The sequence below is a fragment of the Elgaria multicarinata genome, chromosome 21 (assembly GCF_023053635.1).
Source record: "Elgaria multicarinata webbii isolate HBS135686 ecotype San Diego chromosome 21, rElgMul1.1.pri, whole genome shotgun sequence".
In the NCBI taxonomy this organism is placed as follows: domain Eukaryota; kingdom Metazoa; phylum Chordata; class Lepidosauria; order Squamata; family Anguidae; genus Elgaria; species Elgaria multicarinata.
The window spans coordinates 9,406,130-9,432,707 of NC_086191.1; the positions used below are offsets into that span (position 1 = coordinate 9,406,130).

Here is a 26,578-nt window from a genome sequence, read left to right on the forward strand (position 1 = left end):
GGCGCGGCCCTGGCTCGCCCCTGCCCCCGCTCAGCGCGCTGCCTCCCCCGGGGCGGGGGCATCCAAGCGGCCCCCTCGGATGCCCAGCCTGGGGCGGGGTGGCGCGGCGGCGGCTGCAGCCGAGCTGCGAGCGGGGCTCGACTGGGCAGCTGGCGAGCGCTGCCTCCCGCGCGCGCCGCCAGCCAAGCCCACCTGCCGTCGGCGGACGCTCATTGGCTGCCCGCGAGCCGCGGCCGGGCTGACATCACCCCTCCCCCTCGGGCCGCCCCCTCCCCAAAGGCGGCCGGCGCCACTGCGCCTGTGCGCGCCGGCGGCACCACGGGATTTGTAGTCCGTCGCGCCTTTCAGGGGCGCCGGCAGCCCTGCCGCCACCCCGACTGGGCGTACGGCTGGCTCTGGCCGTTTCCTCCGGGCCGCACCGATTTCTCTCTCGCTCTCGTGGTCTCTTCCGCCCCCGCCTCTCGCAGATTTGGTTTGGCTAAGGATGCGATCCCGTGCCCAATTACCCGGGAGTAAGCCTCATTGAACGCAATGGGGCTTACTTCCGAGTATACCGGGGAAAGGGACACTTGGGAATCGCCAAAAAAAAGGGGGGGGACCCGCACCACCCACACACCCCCAGAAAGGGAGGGCTAAACAGCTCCGTTTGCATCCAAGTGGCAAATCCTAGTTTGTATGTACCCATTTAGAAATAATGATTAGAATTTAAATAGCAATGTGGTACATCTTAGGAGACAGTGGAAGAGCAGGTGAGTTGTCTGCCTGTTCAGGCTGTTGTCCAGTTGCCAAGTGCTGATGGGTACCAGTTATTTTGGTTCTTTATCTTTCAACCAGAATTAGACAGGACCACTCTTTAAACGAAGGACTGTCCCCTGTATTAAAAAAAAAGGGCACAGGTCCACCCAAATATACATGAGATTGTACTGTAAGAAGGTCTATTGAGTACAGTGGCATGATGGCTCCTCTGCATTGCACAGCTGTGCAGCAGGCAGAAAAACCAACAGGTGAAGCTTTCCGCCCTACCAGTTGAGAACCAGGGGGAATTTCGCTGGTTCAATTTCTGACACACGCCGGCCTGTGTTGCCAGCTGACTGCCCGTTTTCACCCTTCCCCAGCCTGGGTCACTCCAGATGTGTTGGACTACAAATCCCATCACCTGGGGCTGCTAGGCAATGAAGACCAAAACACCTAGAGGGCACAAGTTTGGGAAAAACTGCCCAAAGTCAGGAATGGGCTACTGATGTTTTAGGCTTCAATTCCCATCAGCCCCAGCTTGCGTGACCAATGGTCAGGGGTTATGGAGTTGTGGTTCAAAACACCTGTAGGGCACCAGTCTGCCCACTTCCAATGCATGTATCTAATTGACACATTTGATCTCCCTAATTGAAATCTGTCTCTCTAAAATCTGCCATTGCAGTATGGAAGGATGGTGTAAACAATATCTGGAAAAATAAAATAAAAATGAATAAAATAAGCAGCCAGCAGGCCTATCTCAGCTATGTAGGTTTGTATACACACGTATACGGGGGGCTTTAGTGCAGAGCCCAATGCTTTGCATAAAAAAGATCCCAGGTTTAACGCTCCACATTTTTTGATACAGTAGAGAAAGATCCCCCCACTGAAACTCTGGGCACCCCCCTCCCGCAAGTCTAGGCAGACAATACTGAACTAAATGGGCCAATGACTCCGGTATAAACCCGCTTCCTACGCTCCTGTTTAAATCATACCTTTATTCCCAGCCATGAGGACTAGAATATTTATCGTTGTTGCTCATTAACTTGAAGAGCAGCTATTCTAGTTCGACCTCACCTCATGTCTTTTGCAAAGTTTGCCTGAGCTGTGAGAGGCAGGGGTGGGGAAACTCAAGCCTGGGGGTGCCTAACCCAGTTCGCCTGAGGGCCAATTCCTCAGTTGGACACGCCTCCTTTTCTGGCTCAACCCCTTTCCCCAACAACCTAGTTTTATGCAGATCCCCGTTTCTAAAAGGTTGAAATACCTCTCCTAAGGTTCTTTGAGCTCATATAGGCTGGGATGGCCATTTGGGGCTCCACCCCGCTGGCCTTCCACCCCGCCCACTGCTGAAATGTGGCGCCCAAGAGCTGCTCCAAAATGGGAATTCGAAAGCAGCACCCGCTTCTTCAAAGTTCAGGACTCCTATCCTGACACTACAGACTTACTGAGACCTTAAGCAACACGTTAAGCTGTTTCTCAGCCCACCGTCCCAATGTCTTCTCCCACTTCCTCCTAGACTTTGTTGCTCGCCCTTGTGGCCACCTGCTTACGCCATCAGTGGTTCAGTTCCCTCCATTTGTCTCCTTGCTTCAATCTCCTTGCAGGCCCTGATCACTATTTATTTAATTTTTCTTCTTTTGCCAGAAGAGCATTTGCTAGACAGTTTGTCCTTTAATAGCTGTCCCCTTGTCAACCTGGCCTCCATCTCCTGCAGAAGCCACAGGCTTAATTTCACACTGATGGGGACTTGCTTGGTAAGTATTACACCAAAGAGGAGCTAAGGTCTTGCGCAAAGCTCAGTTCTGCCAGCAACATTGGTTAAGGAGGAAACCTCAGCGCCTCCCTGTTCCCATCCAGAACACTGACATGACACACACCGCTCTCTTCCGTCTGTCCTCTCTCTCTCTTTTTCAAATCCTGACCCAAATCCATCTTTCTCCTGAAGACTTTCCAATAACCCGGCCTTCCCACAACCTGGCGCCTTCCAGATCTTATGCACTGCTTCCCAGATCTTATGCACTGATTCCATCAGCCCCAGCCAATGATCAGGAATGCTGGGGGTTGCAGCCCATCAACATTTGGAGGGTAATCAATTTGGAGAGTTGGTGGTTTGTGCGTTGGACTGGGACTCTCGGGAGATCCGGGTTCTAGTCCCCACTTGGGTGACTTTGGGCCAGTCACTGACACTCAGCCTAACCTACCTCACAGGGTTGTCGTGAGGATAAAATGGAGAGGATGCCACTTTGGATTCTTTGCAAGCGGAGAACAGGGCAAGATATAAATGTCTTGATCAATCATATTGATTTCTTATTACATTTAAACCCTCGCCTTTTTATAATCTATAATAAATTCATTTACTAATAAATAGTATTTACTTTCTCTTTAATAAAAAGAAAGAAATCAACTCTTGAAATTAAACTCTGCTGGGCAGAGGGGGGAGCGCCGAAAAGATGAAGGGGAGCAGACAAGCTGACCCCACCACTACCAAAAAGGAAAACGGAGCAGCCCAGCAACCGCGACGTTTATTAAATTGATCTCCTGGTGGTGTGAGCATATCTAGAACATTGAAGAGTTCCTGAGCATTAGCCATCAAATGAAGCAGGCTGTTTTCTAGGCAAAGAACCGACAGCCGGTGCTTCATGTTTTATACCTCTGTCCCCCCCTTATCCCAGCTGCTCCAGGCTTTGGGTGGGTGGGGGGGGAGAAAGGCTCATTACAAAAATATTGCTTTTAATTTCACATCCCGTTAGTCAATGCCATCAAACACAAGAGCGGTAAGGGTTCCTTTCCGCTCTTCTCCTCTCCTCTCGAGATCCATGAATTCCTGCTTTGCACACAGTGCATTTTGCCTCCGGGCTGGATTGTGACAATCCAGATAGCCCGGCTTCCAGAAACAGCTGCAACGGGCCGCCAGGCAGAAGCAAAGAATATGTGGCCGGTTTATACGGACACGGAAAAATCAACAGCCTGAGTCTTGGGATGTATTCGAACAACATTTAGGACAAAAGAGCAAAACTCCAAACTCTGCAAAATTAACTCTGCAAGGCTTCAATCCTACTCACACTTAACTGGGATTAAGCCCCGTTGAACGTAGCAGCACTTTCTGCCGAGGAAACCCAGGTAGGAGCGCGCTGGAGAAAATGTAGTGCTTTAACATGAAAATTAACTCTTATCGAATGGCCTTTGGACGGATGCCAAGAAAAAAGAGATGGGGTGGCCTCTGAGCGTGTCCGGAGCACATTTGTCTCATCACTAGACAATAGAAACTTGCTTACACACATCTCCAGAGAGGGTGGTGTAGTGGTTAGAGTGTTGAACTAGGACATGGGAGGCCCAGATTCTAATCCCCACTCCACTATTAAGCTCACTGGGTGACTTTGGATCAGTCACCAACCCTTAGACTGACCTACCTCGCAGGGCTGTTGTGAGGATAGAATGGAGAGGAGGACCACTTTGGATTCCTTGCTAGAGGGGAAAATGCAAGGTTATTATCAGGTTAAAATGGAGAGGATAAAGGATCATGTACGCTACTTAAGGCTCCTTGGGGGAAAGGTGGAATAGAAATTTAACTAAATAAATATATCTCAGATTAGGGGCAGGGGGCTATGGGTCAGAAGGTAGCTCCCCGACCAAGCATATCTCAGTAGAAATGAATCACAGCATGTAAGCAAAAGGAAGCACCCCCTCTCAAATAGAAATCAAACCAGCCCTTGGTGACGATGAGATTACATTTATTCAGCCTTTCCCAAACCGGGGCCCTACCGATATGTTGGACTACATCTCCCACCATTCAGAATGGAAATGGGGAGAGGGAACGGCGCAGAATCCTGAGAAGGAAGAATTCCGTACTGCAACATTTTGTTGCCGCGCCAATTTATTATGAATTGAAGTGAAAGACAAACGCATCCTCCTCTGCCAAAGCAAGCTGGCTCCCCCTGTTTTGGCCTTCATGCAACTGATGAAGGCATTCCGGTTTCCCCAGGCCTTGTGGTTTGTTTTAATTCTCCTCCTTCTGTTGTGGTTGTGTGCGCCTGTTTGTTTTGCTCCCGTTTCCTGCAGCTCTCTGTCATTAACTCTATTTTCATAGCTGCGGTTTGATCACGTACCGCCTTTGGCCACCACGGCAGACTCTTGGGCTTGTAACTCAGGTCAGACTTCCTTTCAGAATAGATGGAAAGACAAACAAACTCTCTGTTTGGAATCACGAAGCTCAAAACAACGAATCAAAATTTATTTCTGTCTTCAACGCGGGTCCGTAGTCTTCAATCTACTTCGAAGACGGGTGAGATTTGTCGTGTTTCAATCGCTCCCTCGAATAGCAAATTCCGGTGGTGAGTGCCAAGAGAAATTGAAACAAAATGAGGGTGCTGAGAAAAAGGAGGGGAGCCCTGAGATTTGCAGTAGTTAAAAAAATATTCCCCCCCCCTGAAAAAAACCTCAACCCTAAGGCAACAACCCTCTTCCCCATCCAAAAGCAACCATAGCAATGGGACAGTCGGAAAAGAAAAATAGAAAATTGCAGGTGTGTGTTTTTTTTTAACGGAGTATCCTATCACTGACTGGCTTCAACCCTAAATAGGAGCGCTCCTGTTAGGAGTTGAGTATGCACATTTTCTCGTAGGTCTTGCACACTGCCATAAAACCACACAAGCACGAGTCAAATCAAACCCTGGAGATCCCCTTCCAATTTGACGATCCTTTGAGATTGCTCGATTCTCCCAGAGTTGTCTGTCTGGCTCTGATCCTCGAATGTTGGTCTGAAACACATTCCTTTGCAGGCCAGATGAGTGGTTTGGAGCAGAGGTAAACGCACGGTCAAGCTGCCCTTTGCCTGGTCCTTCATCTCCAGTCGTCCTCTGCAGCGTCCAAATGTTTTAACCCTAGGAGGGATCCGCAGGGAAGCCAGGACACAAAAGCCTCCTTTGTAATTTGCGGGAAAAGTTTCCATCTTTGTCTCACAACTGTTGCTTTTCGTTTTCGACCCTTTAGGGAAACAAATTTCTTTTTATCTTCAAAATGCCAGGCTGCCAAATCAAGAGACCCACGTGGGACCCAAAATACAGGCAACACACAGAGAGAGAAACCAAGAGACTGCTGGGGAAATCGTAAATCCAGGCCTCCGTGGGAGACATTTGCCACTTGGATGAAGATGGTGTCAACGTGCCACCTGGAGGTTGTGGTCCCATGGTGCTTTGGCTGCTGGGTCTCCACTGGGAGACTTTGATCCAGCCTACTTCACAGGGTTGTTGTGAGGATAAAATGGAAAGGAGGAGGGCCACGAAAGCTGCTCTTTGCAAGCGGAACAAAGAGGAATATAATAAAATAATACAAATAAAAATAATAGTACCATAGCAACCACATAGTGCTCTACCGATGGACCCTTTCGCCTATCATAACAGATTCTCAAAGCCGTCCTCTCACTAAACAGATGGATGGTGTTAAGTTCTAGACAATCAAGAACACACAGACTTCCTCCCAGAGTTTCTATAGGTAGAGATGTGTGCCATACAATGTCACGTCCATGACACTTCGATCCGTTTCCACGTGCCAAGTTGACTTCATGGGACAATCCAGATCTAAACATGGGTAAGAAAAGGACTTTGTGCCAGACACGGACTGAAAAGGCAATTTGCACTTTGGATCAACCGGTGGGTGTGATGGTGAGCCAGCCTGCGTGCCAAATACCGTATGATAGCCAGCGTGCCAAATGGAAATACTTGCAATTGCAGCATTTGTTAGTATCTTGGTTTTACAGCCTCGGAGTCCCCGTCATTATTGGAAGCACTTATTGAGGGCTGTCAGGCAAAGCAACCCACAATCCATGTCTATAAATACTTGTTATTGGTGAATAAATACAATATGAAGGGTTTTAAGCAGGAAAGGAATAGGGAATTGGATTGTCTCATTCTGCCTAATCAATGGATCACCGCTTTGGTGTCTATACCTGTCACATCTACGGATCTTAAGCTGTATCTTATTCAACAAAAACTTTTGTTTAATGTCTGTTCGACACTGGAGTGTCTCTTTAATAATGGTTTGTCTTATTCGGCTAATTGCTTGCAGTGCAATACAGCCAACGCTTCTTTTAAACATATGTTCCACCAATGTCCAATAATTGCTTATTTTGGGGAGGTTATTACACAGATAAATTTTGTACTGGGACAGTCTTTAATCTCCACTGATGCACGTGCTCTTTTGAATTATTTACCCACTTCATGGAAATTAACAAATAGCCAGCATTAATGGATTCTCTGCATCCTTTTGATAGTTACAAGACTGATATTTCAATATTGGAAGGAGAAACACTCAGCTCCTATAATACAATGGATTGTGGACCTTATAATGTTTTCAACATCACCTTCAAATGTAAACTTATTCGGATATCTGGTCTGCTTTTGTTGACACCTATGTATAATTGCTAGTAAGTTGTATTTTCATATATATGCATTCCACATGTATTCATTGCTATGGATATATACAAATTTGTGTGTGTGTGTGTGTGTGTGTGTGTGTGTGTGTGTATGTATGTTGTTGTTTATTCATTCAGTCGCTTCCGACTCTTCGTGACTTCATGGACCAGCCCTCTCAAACAAACCCACTACTAAAAAAACAAGTTCAAAGCTAACCATTACCCAAACACATGCTCTCTCATATTATTGGCTGAGCTGGTGTGACATCATGGAATGTTTACCATATGGTGGAGGGGAAGGGTCAGTCATGGAGTGTGGAGACACCAGTTGCTAGGATGCAAAGGAAAAATCAAATTGAGGGGTGGGGACTGCACATGGTGAAGAGTGTGGAGGAGAGAACAGATCTGGGAAGCAAGTGGGGAACCCAGAAGATATTTCACCCAACACTGAACCTAGTATGACATCTATTTAGTAGCTATCTGCCCTCTCCAACCAATTGCCTTTGAGATGTTTTGAAGTACAACTCGCCAGGAATCCTGGGGATTCTAGTCCAAAGTGGCTTGGGCTGATGCCAAGACAACTCCATGCTGGCTGGGGCTGAAGTCCAACAACGTCTGGAGGCTACAGGCTTCCTGCTTCCAGCTTAGAAGAAATGTCTCCCTAAAACCCAAATCCAGGGGTGCAAAACCACAAGGCAGCCACTTCCCCTTGCTCCATTCTCAGCTTTTGTGAGGTCCCCGCCCCGCCCCAGTCCACAAGGTTGAAATGCCTCTCCTCAGAAGTAGTTATCGGCAGTAAGAGCTGATACGCTAAAAGATGCCTGTGGCCCTGCCCGCCACTGGAGTCTGCCCCCCCCCCAAGCTTCTCCGAAACAGAATTCAAAGCCTCGGTCCAAAAGAGACTCAGGACCCTCACCCTAATCTGTCTCCACATGCACACACAGATATGGGCCAATCCTTCTTTCTTAGCCCCGACCTGGGGCATTGGGGGAGGCAATAATCAAATCCCGCAACCTCTTTTTAAGAACCCCACCCCCACCCTAATAGTTACATAAAAAAAACCACTTCACTTCCGAAAGTAATCTCCTTAGCTGCCCTGCTTGGCAAAAAAAGAAGGTGGCAGCGGTGGGATTAGAAGCAACATCTGGCTATTGGAGCCGACGGTGCGGAATGACAGCAGCTGAATTCAAACCATCAGGACGCCCACTGCGGCAGCAAGGGCACCGTCTCCTCCAAGAGACGGGGCAGCCTTATTGTCCTTGGGTGAGATCTACCCTGGACATACCAGAGAGAGAAGTCCTAGACAGGCTGCAGGGCCAACTTACAGGAAGGAGGCAGTGGGGCACGGCCTACCTCTAGATCTTTTGGACCGACAAGGAGAACTGTGCATGCAGCAGAGGGAGGTCAGTGAAATCTGAAACAGAAACAAGTGGTTGGGTGTCTATGAATCTGACCCGTGGATTCCACAGCGGACCGGCTTTCCCCCGTCACACAGATTCCGCGGACTTGCGGACCGATTTCTTTTTTTAAAAAAAACTTTCCGGAATTTCACACCAGTTGAGTCATAGAAAAAAGACGTTTAAAAAAAAATGCTGGCTGAACATGCACAATGTCTCTGTAGGCTACAGAACCAAAATGCGTATTCAGGGGGAATTTGCACATTTTGCAGGGTGGGGGATTTGTAAATTTGCCCAAGTACAAATTTGGGAAATTCAGGGGGGGGGAATTGATTCTGTCAACAAGCAGAGAACAGAACAAAAGGCACCTGACAATTCGCAAACGGAACAAATTTTACAAACTTGGTATATCCCTAGTACAATGGCGAGTCAGGAAAGTCCTGTGGGCAGGCTTGGGGATTTTGCTGGGCCGGATGGTTCCGTGGGGTGCACTCTTCTCCAAATTGGGGCAGTGTAGCAGATAGCCAGCAGGGCCCGGATTCAAATCCAGTCAGCCATGAAACTTGAACCAATTTCTCTCACGCGCGGGCAAAGCAACCTCACAGGATCATTGTGGGGGTAGGTACACGAGGAATCCAAGATTTCCTTTCAAAGAGATGTGTACGATCCACCTCAGAGGCCCTGTACTCTGGGCCGTCATCTCAGGCTAGGAGGCAAGCGAGTATGAGAACATCTTGTCAGCAGTAGCGTCAGCGCTGCATCTGTGGAATTCCCTCCCGGTGAAGTTCCACCAAACTCTTTCTTGGCTGGCTTTCAGAGCAGAAATAGAAATATATATTAATTCAACAGGCTTGTAAGCGTGTCTATTTTTGATGCCGTTCTTAAAAATGGATTTCGATAATGACTGCAGCTTTTAGATCGTAGCGTTTGAAATGGGACATGGAATTGATTTGGGTTTTCTGTTTGTTTTTAACCTGAATTGAATTTCTTCCATGTCATGAGCTGAGCAGAAGGTCAGGGTAAAAGAAAAATATATGACAAACGAAAACAATGAAGCACATTAAGCCCGAGTCCTTTGCCGGAAATGAAGGGAACCGAATAAAAGCGAAGGCATAATTGGGGGAAAGACCATACATAGAAAAACGTAAACTAGGGGTCCAGAATTCCATTTCAGAGAAGTTCTCGGGGACTGTGTTTGGGAGGTGGGCGGGGCTGAAGGGGAAGGGGGCGTGGCCAAAATGGCCTGCACATTTGAGCTTCGAACTCTTGCTGCCAGTAACCAAGGCTTAAGAGAGGCATTTCAACCTTTTGAAACGGCGGGGAAACACACAGAAGCTGGGAGGGAGATCAGTGGTTGGGGAAAGGGGCGTGGCTCACTGGGGAAATCCATAGGGCTGGGATTGCCTCCCGCATCTGAGGCTCTGCACCGCTACAGGAAACTCTTTTTAGCTGCCGGATCACCCCATCCACCAAAGAACAACAGGTCACCGCACGAGGGCCTCTCTCTTATGCATCACAAAATCTAACCATCAGGTCTCCAGCTGCCAGGAGGGTATTAATTCAGATCCTTCCACTCAGGAGGCGGATAATCTTCTAGGCTGCAGAAAACTAGTACACATCGTGCGGTGATGCCATTGGCACGAGACCCAGACTCCGTGGCACTGTTCTCAAGGGGAGCGGAAGGTTCATGTCTGCCACAGAATTAAGTAGGAATACAGAGGTAAGAATTTTCCTCCAGAAGCGAGGTTCAACTTGCTATGGGGCACAAAGAGGGTGGCTGGAACGCCACAGGGCAGCCTTGCTGCAATGTATGGAGTCTGGAAATGGTCCTCAGGTGACACACTCCTGGTGAGAACCACTTGCTGACCTACGTAAGTCTTCTGGCACTACAGCGCCACCAGGGCAGCTGGCCAGTGGAGGTATTGCCGCTTTCAGCCCAGCTGGATCAGGTGACCCCAAAAAGCCAATAGGGTCACATTCAGCCAAGAATAAGACACCTTAGTCCTGCCTCTTCTGAATGGACTTGAGGGCTGATGGAGTCACCATCCTGACAGCAGGGGGTGCAGAACGCCAGGCCCACAGCCAAATACACAAAACCCCATTCAAACAATAATTTGGTTTATTTCAGCTTAAAAGCTAAAATCTTAGCTTCAAGCACTTCCGGCCAGTAACCAAGGATTAGGAGAGGCGTTCCAACCTTTCAGAATGGGGGGGGGGGGGAGAGAAGCGCCGGTGGTTGTAGAAAGAAGGTGGGGCCTTTGGGGGGAGGGACTCCGGAGGGCCAGGTTTTGCCCCGGCCCCTAGTCCCTCCCCCCTGCCCTAGATGGAGGCAAACCAGGGCCAAAACCCTCCTCAAAAAACCTGGGCGAGTCTGTGACTCCGGCGGCCACTTCCAATAAGCACCTTAGGTTGGGGCACAAATGGCATAAAGAGAGAGAGACGGACAGGAGTTATAACCAATCGAAAGCTTTATTGCGAGCAGAACCCATCCCCTTCCTCTCCAACGGTGGGGGGAGAGAGAGGAGGCAGGCATTCGGTTCAGCAGCGGGTGGCGTTAGCGGGAGACTAGGCAGCCGCAGAGGCAGAACTTCCGGAGGGGAGGCAGAGCCATCGAAGGATGCAGGGCTGGAGTCCGTTCCTGTATAGCCACGACACTTGGAAAAAGCGGGGCTTTCTGAAGCCCGAGGACAAACCGAGTCGCAAATCTTTCAGCCGGACCACAGCTTTGCTTCCACGCCAGGCCAAATCACCCCCTCCGCGCACACACGGCACAAAGACATTTACACACCATTTCCGCCGCCTGAGCACCCCTCCGCCTCCTTGAACCACCAATGCTTGTACCGACACGACTCGGACTCCCTTTCGCTAGGGTTGCCAACTCTTTTCTTCGTCAAGGCTCCCGTGCTATTCCGAGGTTGCCCAAAAAGGCTCCCGTAGGAGAACTTTGAAAAGGCCGGGGGGGGGTGTCTATTGTAAGAGCTGCGCAACAGGGAGACGCCCCGATGCACTCCCCTCCCCCGTGGCCTGGCCCCCGCAGCTGCTGGAACCTGTTCACCCACCCACCCCTCGCACGGACGCCAAACGGCGCAGGAACTTCTGTCAGGAAAGAAATTGGCAAACGGAGAAACCAAACTGAGGATTCGGCAAGGATTTCTGGAAAGCCGAACAAGGGAGAAGAACAGGGTGGGGTCAGGCCGGGACGGTTCACGTGCAGCAATAAGGCACAGCAATTTCTTTTTCAAATTTCCCCTCCCCGTCTTTAGAAAACAGTGGGTGTGTTTAGTAACAGAAGAGGATAAAGCAGCGTTAGAAACATCCCAGGGGGGGAAAACAGCTCAAGTCCGAAAGGTGGGACGTGGATACTCCAGCCTAAAATAGTGTGCACGGACCACCCTCTGGCGGGACTCTTCTCCTGTCCCCTGGTGGCCGGATGACGGGCAGGTGACAATCGCAATGGCCCCACGATGTACAGGCATGGAATTACAGAATGAGACTGAATGCGGCACATTGAGGTCATCCTGCCCCCTGGTGGCGAGAAGCTGAAAAAATTTAAACAGCGAAGACTGAAGCAAAACGAAAACACACGAGACCACAACTTCCCTGCAGAGCAGGCCCTGGCGCCGGACAGGAGCCAGAGATGGGTATGAAAGGACAACCCCTCAGAAGGTAGGTGCGTCACGGCATGCGGACTAACTGGGTCAGGATGGACACGTACCCTGTCTGGAACACAGCGATGGGGAGAGAAGAACTGGCACTGGATTATGGCAATCGCTGGAATGGATTCTTCCCCCCAACACAAACACAGCCCTGGAATTCACCCCGCCCTACCAACCAAGCCCGGCTTCAGGCATCCAATTGCAGCACGGCATCGGCTTCGGCCAAGTCCCGGTCCAGCTCCCGGAGGAATGTGGGAGAGGGGGCAGGGCAGGGAAACAGCGGGCCAGGTTTTGGCTACAGCTTGCTCTGGGCAAACAGGAGCAGCTTCTCCAGCTGGGCATTCAGGGACAACTCTTCCCCGTCGTTGGTGATGACCCAGTCAAAAGCGATGCCCTGGTCCAGGCCGCACTCGGATTCTGCGTCGTCTATGCCTGGCGTGGGGGAGAGGAGAGACCGGGTACAAGTTGGAAAGCTTGCCTAAAGTCTGGTGGCATGCGTGCATGTGCGCGATCAGGGGCGGCCCGTCCGTATGGGCGGATGAGGCGGTCACCCAGGGTGCCAAATTAAGTGGGTTGCCAAATTTGCATTAAAATAAATACATTTTTAAAAAAAATTGTTTCCTAAAAGTTCTCTTCTTTCTTTCTTTCTATATTGGCAATTAAAAAAGAACAGCATAATGGATGATTTTGGCTTTGTAATTGCAAAATTCTAATTCACATTTCTAATGCCGTCATAGCCTCTGCATTTGCCGACAGAAGGAAATATACCCAGGTCTGCCTCCTTCACTCACCCGTGATGAACACCCAGTTCCGCCTTCTCCGGGTCTCCTCGGCGGCCACGACACGCACCACCTGGACCACGTCTCCATACACGTCCCGGAACCACTCCACATCCGAGGCCCGCCTCGTGTCACTCACTACCTGCGGGAGAAGGCAAGGCGGTTCAAGTTTGGGGAGGGGGGGCTCCAAATCAAACACATTTAGTGGCGTTGTGAAGACAGGGTAAGCCCGGGGGCCTTTGTGATTCGCAGGGTCTCTGACATCACCTGCCACCCCCTCAGATTTCCCAACAAAAATATCATGTTCTGAGCGATCCTTGAAATAATACAAAGTATTTTGTGGTGGCTTGTTCCTCAATGGGCAATTTAGCTTTTACAACAGACCTGCGCCTGGAGGAGCCGGAAACGGCTCAAGCTGGTGCGCTGATACGGATCAACGCAGCGAAGGGAATGATGAGTGCCCGCACTTCTAAATTTACCACTACCCCTGCGCATGGTCCCCAGGCGTGGAGTGGTCCCCTCCCCAGCCTTACCCAGATGGGTTGCACGGCGCCCTCAACTACGATGCGGCAGAAGAAGCCGGGGTCAGTTCGGCGCCTCTCTTCTCCCCAACGGATCATATCCTGGCGATACGTCTCCTTGTAGTTGCTTGCGTCCAAGAGACGCTGGAAATCCAGGCCGTGTTCCTGCAGATGGACAGGAGAGGCAAGCCTGTATCGCCGTCCCCCCAACAAAACTGACCGCTAAATCCAAGGAACACGCTCCGAATTCATTTACGGGACTTGCTCTCGCATGAAACGAGAGGCGGCCACAGGCTGCAAGACGGGGGGGGCAAATCCATAGAATAGCACAGCGTGTCCCCCAACAACTCCCAGCCACACTGGCTGGGACTGATGGGAGTTGAAGTCCAAAACTCTAGAGCTTGGGAAAGGCTGAAGCGGTAGGATTGCTCAAAGTTGTCTTTAGATGTGTCTGTTGTCTGATTTTATGGGTTTAAATGTCGTATATCGTTTTCAATGTTTTAATCATTTGGAAACTGCCCAGAGAGCTTTGGCTATGGGGCAGTGTAGCAATGTAAATCATCATCATTGGATAAAAAGGTTCAACTAAGCACCAGCTTTACAGCCCTCTCTGTGACAGTATGAAGCATTTTTTTTTATTTCCCCTCTAAGCATTTTAAAGATAATTTAAATCCAATATGTGTTGCCTTTAGCTCCACTGTGTTAATTCTACAATTTGCCGCTGCTACTTTTATTTATTTATTCACTTTGTTTTGGGCTGCGGCCACCTTATTCAGTCGGATGATTTTCCCCTTTATTGTTAAACCGCCTGGGTTAATGGGGCGCGTGCCAACGGCATACCTTGACATTCCCATGACCTGGCATTGATTTGATTTGATTTATTACATTTACATACCGCCCCATTGCCAAAGCTCTCTGGGCGGTTTACAAAAGTTAAAAACAGTAAACATTAAAAAGCATACAAAATTTAAAACCATCAAAAACATAAACAGTATCAAAACAATGGTATCCATTTAAAAACAACAGTTCTGGGGTCTGTTAAAAAACAAACAAACTTAGCGTTGTTAAATGCTGTTAAATGCCTGGGAAAAGAGAAGTCTTGACCTGGCGCCGAAAAGATAACAACGTTGGTGCCAGGGAAGCCTCAACAGGGAGATCATTCCATAATTGGGGGGCCACCACTGAGAAGGCTCTCTCCCTTGTTGCCATCCTCCGAGCTTCCCTTGGAGTAGGCACTCAGAGGAGGATCTTAGATGTTGAGTGCAGTGTACAGGTAGGCTCATGTGGGGAGAGGCGTTCCGTCAGGTATTGTGGTCCCAAGCCATGTAGGGCTTTATAGGTTAAAACCAGCACCTTGAATTGGGCTCGGAAGCTTGGACATGTTGTGTGGAAGCAAGCCAAAGGTGACCACAAAGTGGAAAGGAACTACAGCCAATCTATGACCACTACCCTACAGTGGTCATAGATCCGGATCCATTGGCTTACGACTCGCATAATCCCCAGCTAGCACGGGCCACTCTGCCTGGGGTGATGCAAACTATACTCCAATACATCTGACCGCACAAAGTTGACGGACGGCTGATGTAAGTAATAACTCTGGCGATTATTTATTCATGTATTTGTGATATTTATATACCGCTAAATATAATTTTAAAAATTAGTTTTATTAAAATTAGTTTTAATTTTATTTTTTAATTATTATTTTTATTGTCAATTTCAACAGAAACAAACCAGAAAAGGAAAAATGAACAAGCAAACAAAAGTGTCGATTTCAAGTGACTACAGCGTTCTAGAAAAAGTGGATTCTACAGAAACTTCAATAAAAGCAGATCAAGTATCTATATACATATTTATGCGTGTGAGGTGTAAGCAGTTCACGTATCAATAATGATGTGTCTGTCAATGGCTGTTAGCTAAGATACTCAAATGGAAAAGCCACGTTCAAAAGCTGTATACACCTCTGAAGACTGGAGGCCGTAGCAGGAAACCATGGGAAACGGCCGTGGCTTTCATGTTGGTGGGCTTTTGCAGCAGTAAATGGTCAGTTGCCGTCAGAAAAATAATGGCAAAATAGATATACTCGCAAAGTGAGATCCAGCAACGACGGACTTATGTACTTACCAAGCAAGGAAATGGGTACAAACGAGGCCGGAAGCACAACCTACCTTTGCATACTGCTCTTTAAGGGGCCCCGAAAGGCGAAGGATAGTGCATACGTCCGGTCCCAACCTGCGGGAAAGCAGCAACAAGAGGCGGTTGTAAAGAAATCGGGTGTTGTGCCCACCCCACCTGTTCGCCCGTCCTCCCAAACTATGGATTTATGGGGAGAAGCCCAGTTTGGGTAGCTAAATGGCACATCCACATTCAGGGGCCTTTTACCCAGAAATCCCAGGGATAGTCACCATGGGAAGGCCGCAGCCCTGCTCCGCTTGGACACAGGATGCTGGGCTAAAGAGCACTTTGGCCGGATGCAGTAAGGCTTGCCTTCTATTTATTTTTTATGTACTGAAAAGATTTATAAGCTGTCTTTTGGAGTGACGCTTCTCAAGGCTGGCTACGACGAAACTTTAAAAATCATAGTAAAAGCTGCCACTGGTTACGGCACCCATCTTGTACAGCTGCCTTCAGACCTGTCGGTGGGTTTTGCAAAGGCTGCCCACTTCTCATACCCGGGGGTACTCTTATCCACTTGGCAAGCCCGTGGCTCGGAGAAGGAGCCCCAGGGCTCAGAAAACCAGTCCCAAGGGGTGTAAAAGTGTGCACAGGCAAAGGTGTTTTTAAAATATCACACACTCCTCCCTGGGCAGGCTTTGAAATGACGCACAGCGCTTGGCAGGATCTGGATCGCTCCCTCGTTCCAGTCCCCTGCTATGCTGACAACTCACTGGTCTTACTGGTCAGGTCAGTACTAGCTGGCTAGCAGCCCCCGCTCGTTCCTACATCCACGCACCCCAGAAGTCAGCTTCACCGATCCAACGTGGGTTTCCTTTTCCCAGCCCAAGCAGACCTCCACCATGACCTCCCCTCTTTGACCCGGGACCTAAGCGCGACTTGCGTAACGTGGGAAACAAGCAAGAGAAAAACACGGGGATGACCGCGGCTCCAGGTTCGAAAGGGGAACCGCACAAGCCGCGTCCCCCTTTCTCTGCCAAGCAGGGGATGCCGAGATCGCGGAGATCTCCCGTGTGCACCCGCTTCAGACGTTCTCTATAGACGCAGGGATTGGTGTCTTGTTTTGAAATAATTTTTCGGGTGGGGGGAGCGGGAAATCTTGCAAAACTAAAGGCATGGGAGGAGGAGGAGGGAGGAAAGAAAACCGTGTCGAAAGAGCCTCCCCCGCCACTGCCCCTCGCAAGGTGCCTCCTGCACGTGTACGAGAGGGTGGTCTTCTGAATGCAGCCCACCCCTCCCGTCCATCATGCACCCGGCAAAGGGCCCACCCCTTCCTCCTTGGGCAGCCTCCCGCGCCCTCACCGGCTCTGGATTTCCTCCGCCACGAAGTCCTTGCCCGACTTTCTCTTGCCACTGAAGAGCAACACAAGTCTCGGAGTTCGGGCCATGGCGAAAACTCCGCCGCGGCGCAAGCCAACTTCCACACGCACCCCCGCCCGCGCTAATGGTCTCGTCCGGGCCTCCCCCCGCCCCGCCTGGCCTTTGCACCAATGGGAACGTCTCCGCGGCGCAGCTTCCCACACGGCGGGGCGCTACCATTCGCCGCGGCGGAAGAGGGGAGGACGGTGGAAAAGAGGAGGGCTGGAGCAAAGCGAAGCGTTCGGGCGGGGGAAGCAATAAATAAATGCATTGTTAAAAAGGCTGAATCACAGTTGCGAGAAATAGTACTATCCGAAAGAGGGCGGAACTTTTCTGAAACCCCGCCCCTTAGAACCTGCGCCCAGGTGTACTAGGAAGGAGGTTTATTTACACGTTTAAACGTTCACCTTTGGTGGTGGTGGGGTTAGAAAAGTATGCAAGAAGTCGATTTAGGGCAGGCTTCCCCAAGCTCGTGTCCTCCTGATGTCTTGGACTACAAGTCCCAGCATCCACCAGTCAACATGGGAGTTGTAGTCCAACACATCTGGAGGGCCCTAGGCGGTTGATTTAGATGGGAGGGGGGGGGAGTCCTACAATTCAGGCCTTTTTTGTGTCTGAATATGCGCCCTCCGGGATTTAAAGCAATCCTTCTTTTGCAAGTCTACTCAGAAGTAAGCCCATAGAGTTCAGTGAGGTTTACCCTTAGTTAACTGTGAATAGGACTTGCAACCCAAGAAAAATTTGCAAGCTAATTCTTCAAAATGTCACCAACTTTTTGCAGTTTAACTAAACAGGCATAGGATTGTGCTGTTAATGTTAGTATGTGAAAGCATCTTAAAACCCTATGGCAAAGAAGGGCAATTAATGCCCTTCATCCCCAGGGATGAGCCATAATCTTCATATTCTCCGCTTCCATGCCTCTAGCCCTCATAGATCCTGAAGTATGAGGCCAAATGTGCATCCACTATTCTGCCTACTCAGTTTGTGAGAAACTAGCTTGCTCTCACCTTTTAATGTTTTTAGCCAACAAATAACATCACAGCTATGGTTAACACACACACTATCTGGGTATATTAAGCCTTTGGGGAGTTTTCCTTGTTAGGAAGTCATTGCAGCCTCATCAAAAGCAATTTAGGAATCCAGGAGTTTCCTGTAGCTGTGTGTCTACTTAAAAAAAACTCAAAAGACAGCAGCAAAGACCAGAGTTCATGATCTTTCTAAATCAGGATTTGTTAGTATTTCCCCCCCTGAGTTTATAAACGTTTAACCTATTTCCTTGACAATATGTGCAGATAAGGTTCATCATTATTCTTACTCATATTGCAGGAGGCAGGGCTTGTGGTGGGGAAAATGTGGGTTACACAAGTCCTGCAAAACAGCCCAGTGTTGTTAATCCCATTTTATGAAGGGTGTGTCTGTTAAGAACAACATATGACAACTCTGCAGCGTGGCCCAGTGCTGATGTTTTCGGGAAACGCAGATGGGGCGGTGAAACTGAACCCTGAAATCTGATCAAACAGACTCATTTCTCCTTCCACTGTTAAAGACATCCCCCACAGATGTTTTTGGACTTCCAACTCCGATCAGGCTTATTCCTAGGTTTCTGTTTTTATTTTATTTTTAATCCCTCACTCCAAAAAATAAGCTTTGTTGGAATTCATGATGCTTCTTGGATATAACCCTCTTCTGCATTAGTGCTGTTCAATTCTCAGGTTACTATACTACTCTGTGTAGGAGTAGTAGTATACTACTGTTTTTGATGGTTTTTAAATTTGGTATACTTTTTAATGTTTACCATTTTTAACTGTTGTAAACCGCCCAGAGAGCTTTGGCTGTGGGGCAGTATATAAATGTAATAAATAAATAAATAAATACTCTGTCATGGAATGTGACACTAAGCAACAAAGAGCGCATGCGAGGAAAGTGCGCAGGTGAGCTGTAGCAGTATGCGCTATGCACGCGAATTACAATCACAACCTGCTGTGCAGCTTTTCCCCTGCCTGGAAAAATTCCTGCGGACATATATAACTTCTTCTTTTTTGCTTTCTTGACCATCTTACCTGATGAAGAGTTCTGCAGTGCTCAAAAGCTTGCTCAATGTTTTTTTTTTTTTACCTTACCAATGTCCCCCCACATCAATAACACACACACACCCCTGCCCACAACAGTTGCTCAACCAGACCAGCGTTTACTCTTTCAACCAGTGCCTTTATTTTGTTGCTGACACACAGCGCAAGTAATTGTGAGGAGAGGGAGGTTAATGTGGGGCGGGGGTCATACGGGAGGGAAGGGAGGAGCCCCAAGCTATTCAATTCCCCCTCACACCCCCACCCCACAAAAGAGAAAGGGACGTACACAACTATTTATTTTTCACCACACCACTCCCTTATTTTACAAATAATCTCTGAGGCAGGACTGAAAGAGGAAATTTGGGGGGGGGGACCCAAAACGGGGCAAAATCGCGACGCTTGGGGACGAGCTCAAAGGGTTGCGATCGCAGGACATCACGGATCCCGTAAAAAGCCTCGGCAGGGACAGATTTCTAACTTCAGGGCTCCAACGGCGTCGCGTTTGACACAGCTGTTTACCCCCAGATGAAAGGAAGGTGAGCCAAGACGGCCTGGACTGGGTGTATTTCAGCCTGTGTGAAGAGAAGCCGTTAGGGGCGAGGTGCTGCATGGGAACCAGAGAAATTTGCGGGTGTCTCCAGCGAACTTTTGATCCAGTGCAGACTGGCAAAGAAGGGGGGGGCGCAGTGCTGGGTGGAAAGACTGTGCTTCGCTGGCGTTGTGGCTGCAAAGCACCCTGTTGCTAAAATGGCTGCTACTGACGACACCCTTTAAGGTTTGGAGTGGACACAGGCAGGTGGGGACGGACAGGGAGAAGGTATCCAGGTGAACACACACACACAAGACCTTGGCAAGGAGCCTTGGGTTGGTAACTGCTGCCTTCCGTGCCAAAATTCAACATTGGAGCGATGCCCCTCCCTCCCTCCATACATCAGAGGTCCACTTGCTTTCTCTCTCCGGCCCAATCCAAATTAGTACTGGCTGGTCCGCAATTCTAGCCGTGGGCCCGGCTGAGGCCCTCCTTGCCGTTCTTGTGACCGTGTCCCTCGCGGCTCCGTTCCTTGGGGTGTTGCTGACCGCTGCCTCGATGTGCAAATCTGTAAGGAAGGCGGATTTGCAGGGTGAGCAAAAGACTAACGCCAGGGAACGATGACATGAAGTACCCACAGCCACAGTTGGTGAGAACTGCTTCCCCTCTCCTCCGTTTCATCCACTTGTTCTTGAGGACTAGAGCCCTTCCTCGTGCATAAAAGCACCTATCCCATGAGGACATTGGAAGGGTGTGTGGCAGAAATCGAGAGAGAGAAAGGAGGTTGAAGACAGACAGACAGAGAGAATAGTGTGAATGGGAGCAGCAGAAAGAGTTAAAGGGGGTGACAGAGAGAGTGGGGGTATATGAGGAAGGGTGACAGAGAATGTGTGAGAAACGGGGTGAAAAACAGAGAGAGAGAGGGATAGGGTGAGAAAGAGTGTGAAAGGGGGTGACAGAGAGAGAGAGTGAGAGCGAAAGGGGGTGACAGAGTGAGCAAAAGGGTGGTGGCAGAAAGAGAGGGCCGGTTCTCACAATCACAGCATGGTTAACAAGCCATGGTGGCTTATTTCACCCATGGGTTATTTGAAGGTTGCTGCCCCCTCAAACAAACCGTGCTGCCTGAGTTTGGACAACATGCCAAGCCGCCCCTGCAGCAATTCCCCGAGGACCTCACCTGCCCCCGGGGGTCGCCCCAAGCTGCCTCAACACCACCTCTTCAAAGTTATCTGCTTCTTCTTCGCTGCCCCCCAGGTGTTGGGCCAGCTCTTCCAGCGCGTCCTCCACCTCATCCAGAAAGTCCACAAAGCTGAGGCGGTCGTGGGCAAAAGCCCCGTCGCTCCCAAAGAAGCCGTCCAGCGCCGCCACCAGGCCTCCGTAGTGTTCGGCCCAGCCCAGCCCAGCCAGGTAGCTCTGCAGCAGCAGCAGAAAGGTGGGCTTCTGCACCGGCGCCAGCCCCTCCTGACGGGCACACTCAGCAACACCGGCGCAGCCCTGTGGAACCCGGTACTGGTGCTTGGCCAGCATTTCCCACAACGCACTGGGCTCGGCGGGCTTCTTGGCCTTCCGGCCAACCCGCTGGTGCTCCCCGTTCTTGGTGGTCTTGGTGCCCTGATGTTTCCGGGGACGGTGAGGGCCGTCGCTTGCCGCCTTCGAGGCCTTGTGGACAGGGTGGTGGTCTTTGTGTTCCCTGCCGGAGCCGTCGTCAGGGTGACCGGGCCCATGCTCCTCCGGGCCCTCGGGCCTCCTGCGCCAGGCTCTTTCCTTGCCCCGCCTGGCTTTGGAGCTCTCTCTCCATGAAGGCTTCGCACCCTCCACTCCCTCCAGCGCCCGGGCCAACCTCTGCTCCACACCGCTCAGCTCTGTCCGGAGCCCCTCGGCCCCCTCGCCGGGTGGAACTTTCTGGAAGGCTCTCGCTAAGTCGCGCTGGACCGATGTCAGCAAGGAGCGCAGCCGCCGGATTTCGGCTTCCTGGCGCTCCGGCTTGTGACGGTGGCGGTCTGGTGCAGGTCCCTCTTCCGGGCGTGGCTGGGGTCTGCCGTTGCCTGGGCCCTGCAGCTTCTCCTGGAGATCGCGGAGTTCGGCCTGCGCGGCTAGGAGGGAGGACGTCTCCCGCTGCAGCGCCTCCGTGAGCCGGGAGTTCTCTGCGGCCAAACTCTGCTGCTGGGTGGTGAACTCCAGCGCCTCGCCTTCCGTCTTCTGCAGCAGCTTTTGCAACTCCTCCTTCTGGGCCTGCAGAGCAAACGGGAGACACGGTGGAGCCAAAGTACCAGGAAAGGAGATCTCCTGCCCACCCCCAAAGCATGAGGAAGTGAATGAAGAATAAAGTGATGATATTGCGGGGCTATGGAAAACTACGCTTCCGGCTCTTCTCTGCAAGTGAGCCAGGGCTCTGAGCTGATCTCTTGTCATTCCACTGGGTGGGGAGGATAAGACAGAGAAAGAAAGCAGTGACGGCAGAGAGAGAGAGAGAGAGAGAGAAAGGGGTGGCAGTCAGAAAGAGAGGGAAAGACATTGAGAAAGGGGTGGCAGTCAGAAAGAGAGGGAAAGACATTGAGAGAGGGGTGGCAGTCAGAAAGAGAGGGAAAGACATTGAGAAAGGGGTGGCAGTCAGAAAGAGAGGGAAAGACATTGAGAAAGGGGTGGCAGTCAGAAAGAGAGGGAAAGACATTGAGAAAGGGGTGGCAGTCAGAAAGAGAGGGAAAGACATTGAGAAAGGGGTGGGGCAGAAAATGATCTTTCCCACCACCTGCTCCCTGCTGCTCCTTCCCCATCTGATGTGCCAGGGATTGAACCTGCCCCCTTCTGGCCCCAAAACCAGGGCTCTGCCATGGAGCTGTGGGCCGCTTCGCTCCCGCCCAGCCCGCTCACCTGCAGTTCAGCTTGCATGAGCCGGATGTCCTGGTTCTCCTTGGCCAGCTTGTCCAGCAAGAGACCCATGGCGTCCAGGCTCTGGGGGTCGCTGTGGGGCTCTGATAACAGCAGGGCTGCCTTAGCATGCGGACGTTTGGCGTTGTCAAGGGACTCCAGCGAGGGCAAAGCCGGCTGCTCCTGCCGGGCGACAAAACCCACAAATTACGGCCGTGTTTGTGAACGGCAGGATTCACTCTTCCTGGTCCGCCCCGAGGCCCACAAGGTTGCAAAGTGGAGGAAGATCGGGCAACCTTGCTCCCCAAGGGGCTCTGCCTCTCCCCAGGGGTCTCATTTATTCGCTTATATATGTAAAAATACTTCAATGCCACCTGTCATGGAAAAAACACACCCAGGCTGTGTGCAACCATCATTGGTTCCTATGACCTGGTCTGGCCATAAATCAAGGATCTGGAACCTCAGGCACAGGTGCCAAACCTGACCCACTTGTGGGGGGAAATCTAACCCTCCTGGGTTACCCGGAGACCCATGCCTGCTTCCCCTGGCCCTCTTTCCTGGATTTTCTGCAGTTTTCCTACCATTCTAAAAAGTCGAAATGCCTCTCTCCTAAGGCCTAGCTACTTGCAGGAATAGCTTTACATTAAAACATAGGGGTGTTTTTGGCTCTGCCCACCACTGGAATGCGGCCCCCGATAGCATCTCTGAAACAGAATTTGGCCCTCGGGCCAAAGCTTGAACACAGCCGCTACAAATAGTTCCAGGTCAAGCTGGGCTTTTTCATTGGGCAGCAGCCAAAGTCTCTGGCCTTGTGCTAAGTGTCTCTCGCTCCTTTTCCAGGTGCAGACGTCCCGGCTTCTTTCGCTCTCCCTGACTTGCCCTGTTGCTCTCCCAGTCTGTCAGCTCCCGAGACGCTTCCAAGAAGGTGGATCGGGCTGCGAGGAATGAACGGAACTGGAAGCAGCCCGAACACTCAGCCAGGAATGGCGCTTGGCATTGCAAGTCCCCCGACTATGGGAAATGTCAGGTAATGTTAGGTGAAGTTAGGCTAAATGATAGGCAATGTTAACTAGGTTAAATGTAGGCTACAAGTCATACACCGCTGCCCTCAGTTGCCCAAACTGGGAACTGCACCGGAAGCACAGGGCCCTCTTCGCAAAGGGTGTCAGAGGGAAGACCTGAAACCCACTTTGGGGGGCCGCACAGAAATAGAAGACGCACCCTCCCGTCAGTGCCTGGATGGGCTTCTCCATTGTCTGGGCTCAGCCGGGTGCTCAAGGTGTCCACAGGACCTGAAGGAGGCAGGAGCCAAGAGAGAAGAGAGATTTTTTAAAAAAAGAAAAAGAAAGAAAACAAAAGCTTCAAGCTAAACCAGACTTTTAAATGTATTTTTTCCAGCAAGCATTCCTAGGAAGGTAATCTTGACTTCTGCAGGCAGTAATAATATACAGCATTTAATTACGCTCTTATGGTCTACATTTGTACAATAAATATCATCAAATGAATAAATAACTCTATTCCAGAGTGGCCAAAATTCACACACACACACACACACACGCTTTCAAACTTCAGAAAGAAATGGCCATGCGTAGGGCACTCAGCACTAAAAGCGGATTGAGATGAATTGAGGCAATTTCATTTTGCTTTGAAAAAATATATATCAAGCCGTCCCGCTAAGAGCAAACGCAGCCGGTGCGTGATGACAGGACTGAAGCCAAAACAGAGCCGCTAAGAAACAAGAGGAAGGTATCTTGCATGATTGGAGGGGCTCATTTTTACAGAAGTGCAGGTACCTTTCTCAAGTTTTCAGAAGTCTGCTCCTTCATGCCTTGGAACAGGGCCTTTCGTATTGCAGGGTCCACACTTGGGAACTCCCTACCACTACAAATTCAGCAGCCACCAACCCTTTGGGGTTTTCGGCGCCTACGACAAACATACGTTTCCCAACAGGTCCTCTTGCCCTCTGGATGAAGCAGTGGAGGCTGGTGGCTCTGCTGTCAGTGGGGTGGTGAATCTGCTGGACAGCTCCTTTAGAGTTCGGCGCGATCCTGATTGAAAACTGGAACGGATTCCCTGCCCCACTGACAGCAGAGCCACCAGCCTCCACTGGTGTGGAGGCCTGCTTTTGTACATTGCGTAGGATTTTCTTTAATATAAGTGATTCATAAATCTCCTTAAACAGACACATCTGGAAGGGTGTCGTGTTGCGGAAGGCTGGTCTAAACTGATTCGTGTATGTCTAGCGAATTATTTGTTGTTTTGTATTAGCTTGCAATACTACTCCTTCGATACTGCACATACACCCCCCCACCCCGTCTCCCAGCCATCACTACCATAGTTCTGGATACAAATCCCCTCCCCAAACTTACCCTCATCCGTGTCGAAGATCACGCCTGTAGAGAGAGGCAAAGAGTGAGCGACCATCAATGCAGTAATTCCTCCCCCTGTCTCACCCCTGGGAGGGCGACAGCTTACCCAAAGCAACCAGCAAGCCTAAACCCATAAGAGCCAGAAATCCAAACAGCCATTTCCTCTGAAGGAGCTCGCCATCTTCGCTGTCCCCGCTGCGATCTCGGGAAGCCCCCGGCCCAACGAGGTGCGGGTCGCGGCCTTTCCGTCGGCGTAAGCCTTCCACATCCAGCTCCTTGGCCACTGACTCTTCACTGCTGGTTGTATTTGCTTCTTCCCTCAGAGACCCTAGAAGGCAGAGGAAAGAAGCATTCAATCAGCCTGTCAGGATGATCCACAGCCGCTCGCCTATGGCGAGGAAGAAATTGCTCCCAGGCGACCAGGCAAAGAAGATATTAAAGAATGCAAATGGACAGGGGAGAGTATTCACTCCCTTCTGCCTGAAGTTCCTCTCACAATATCTACATGGCACTAACTCTGTAGTCCTTAAAACCACAGCATTGAACCCACCTCGCTTGTGAAAGCCTTTTGCATAACCCCATAATCTTTAGCCCCAAACCCATGCAATTGCTCTCATTTATTTATTCATTTATTTAAAGCATCTTAATAAATAAGCCACCCTGAGTGCCATTTTTCTCGGTAGAAAGGCAAGCTACAAATCAAACAGACACAGACATCTTTATCCGGCTCTTCCTCTGAAACGGGTTGCAAGAGAAGCTTGCTAATGGTTGATAAAAACCAAACAGTCCCTGCCTGCAAGCTTAAAATGCAAATAGGCACATCACAAAAGGAGATAGGGATGTGGAGGGAAGAGGAAAAAAACAAATGTGGGCACCATTCCTATTTAGTCCTTATATTGACCAGTTGTAAATAGCTCAGGAAGAGGAGAAGGCTAACGGAGCTGGCCTTTCATCAGAGCTCATGGGACAGGCCCTGTTTCCCACATCCTTTTGGTGCAGCCTGATGAAATGAAGCATACATCCCCTCGTCGCCTCTGCTGACTCTTCCTGTGTCAAGATGTACATTTGTAAGCAGCGTGGGGCAGGGTCCTCTCTACTTCTTTATTTTTGTTCATGTTATTCTGTCAAGCATCACAGGCACCGATCATATGGAACAGGGGAGGGAAACTCAGGCCTGTGTGCCAAATCTGGGATTCCTCTGGCGACCCCATTTCCTAACCACCACTAATTTGGGGCAATTTGCCAGCTATTCTGAACGTTTTTCCCCCGTTCAAAAAGTTGAAACGCCTCTCCTAATGCTCAGTAACTGGCAATAAGAGTATTGAGCTGAAATAGGTGGGTATTTTTTGTTTGCGTATGAAAGAGGTTCATGGCACGGAATCACCTGCATTGTGGATCAGGAGGGTGTCCTGTGGGGCAGGCGTAGATCCTGGCTCGGCAACATGGCCGCCCAGCTCCTTTGCATGCTGAGATGATGAAGTGGGCTCAGGGGTCTTGCCTGGGGCAACGCTGGGGATCTCTTCCGAGCTACACTCCAAAGTCACCTCGGGACCCTGGATCAAGAAAAGGGTTTTCGGAAAATGAAAATGGGCTTGTTTCCAAATTTTCAAATGGCATTGGTATCTGAACAACCAAAAATTAATATGCTGTCTTTGACCCCCCCCCCAAAAAAAAAACAATGAACACCCCAAAGGGATTTACAAGAAAAGAGCATTGGA

General features: G+C 50.1%; 2 protein-coding genes across 3 annotated transcripts in view; both read right to left on the reverse strand.

The window, feature by feature from the left end:
• Positions 1-10,988: 10,988 nt before the first annotated feature.
• PMVK (phosphomevalonate kinase) lies at positions 10,989-18,609 on the reverse strand. Of its 2 annotated transcripts, none has more exons than XM_063145977.1 (5): positions 18,341-18,609; positions 15,660-15,723; positions 13,507-13,659; positions 12,986-13,115; positions 10,989-12,626 (listed from the first exon to the last, which is right to left on the reverse strand). In XM_063145977.1, the coding sequence occupies exons 3-5, from the start codon at positions 13,591-13,593 to the stop codon at positions 12,490-12,492; spliced, it is 354 nt and encodes a 117-aa protein (XP_063002047.1). In that variant the 5' UTR covers positions 13,594-13,659; positions 15,660-15,723; positions 18,341-18,609; the 3' UTR covers positions 10,989-12,489. The 2 variants fall into 2 exon arrangements, with proteins under 2 accessions (XP_063002047.1, XP_063002046.1); XM_063145976.1 differs by lacking the exon at positions 18,341-18,609 and adding an exon at positions 16,969-17,122.
• Positions 18,610-19,563: 954 nt separating this feature from the next.
• PBXIP1 (PBX homeobox interacting protein 1) overlaps positions 19,564-26,578 on the reverse strand; it is a 167,776-nt gene continuing 160,761 nt past the window's right edge. Inside the window, exons 5-12 of the mRNA XM_063146261.1 lie at positions 26,245-26,413; positions 24,967-25,188; positions 24,861-24,884; positions 23,713-23,783; positions 23,371-23,502; positions 22,495-22,698; positions 20,801-21,855; positions 19,564-20,191 (exon numbers count right to left, since the gene is read on the reverse strand). Coding sequence (XP_063002331.1) covers positions 20,089-20,191; positions 20,801-21,855; positions 22,495-22,698; positions 23,371-23,502; positions 23,713-23,783; positions 24,861-24,884; positions 24,967-25,188; positions 26,245-26,413 — 1,980 coding nt within the window. The 3' untranslated portion in view covers positions 19,564-20,088. The remainder of the gene's footprint in view (positions 20,192-20,800; positions 21,856-22,494; positions 22,699-23,370; positions 23,503-23,712; positions 23,784-24,860; positions 24,885-24,966; positions 25,189-26,244; positions 26,414-26,578) is intronic.

What these genes read in the sequence shown, in the direction of transcription:
- PMVK (XM_063145976.1), bottom strand. Translation starts at nt 17,054, where the DNA reads ATGGCCCGAACTCCGAGACTTGTGTTGCTCTTCAGTGGCAAGAGAAAG. An exon ending in TTAAAGAGCAGTATGCAAAG is followed by an intron (nt 13,660 to 15,659) that starts GTAGGTTGTGCT and finishes GTCCATCTGCAG; the next exon opens with GAACACGGCCTGGATTTCCA. An exon ending in GCGCCGTGCAACCCATCTGG is followed by an intron (nt 13,116 to 13,506) that starts GTAAGGCTGGGG and finishes CTTCTCCCGCAG; the next exon opens with GTAGTGAGTGACACGAGGCG.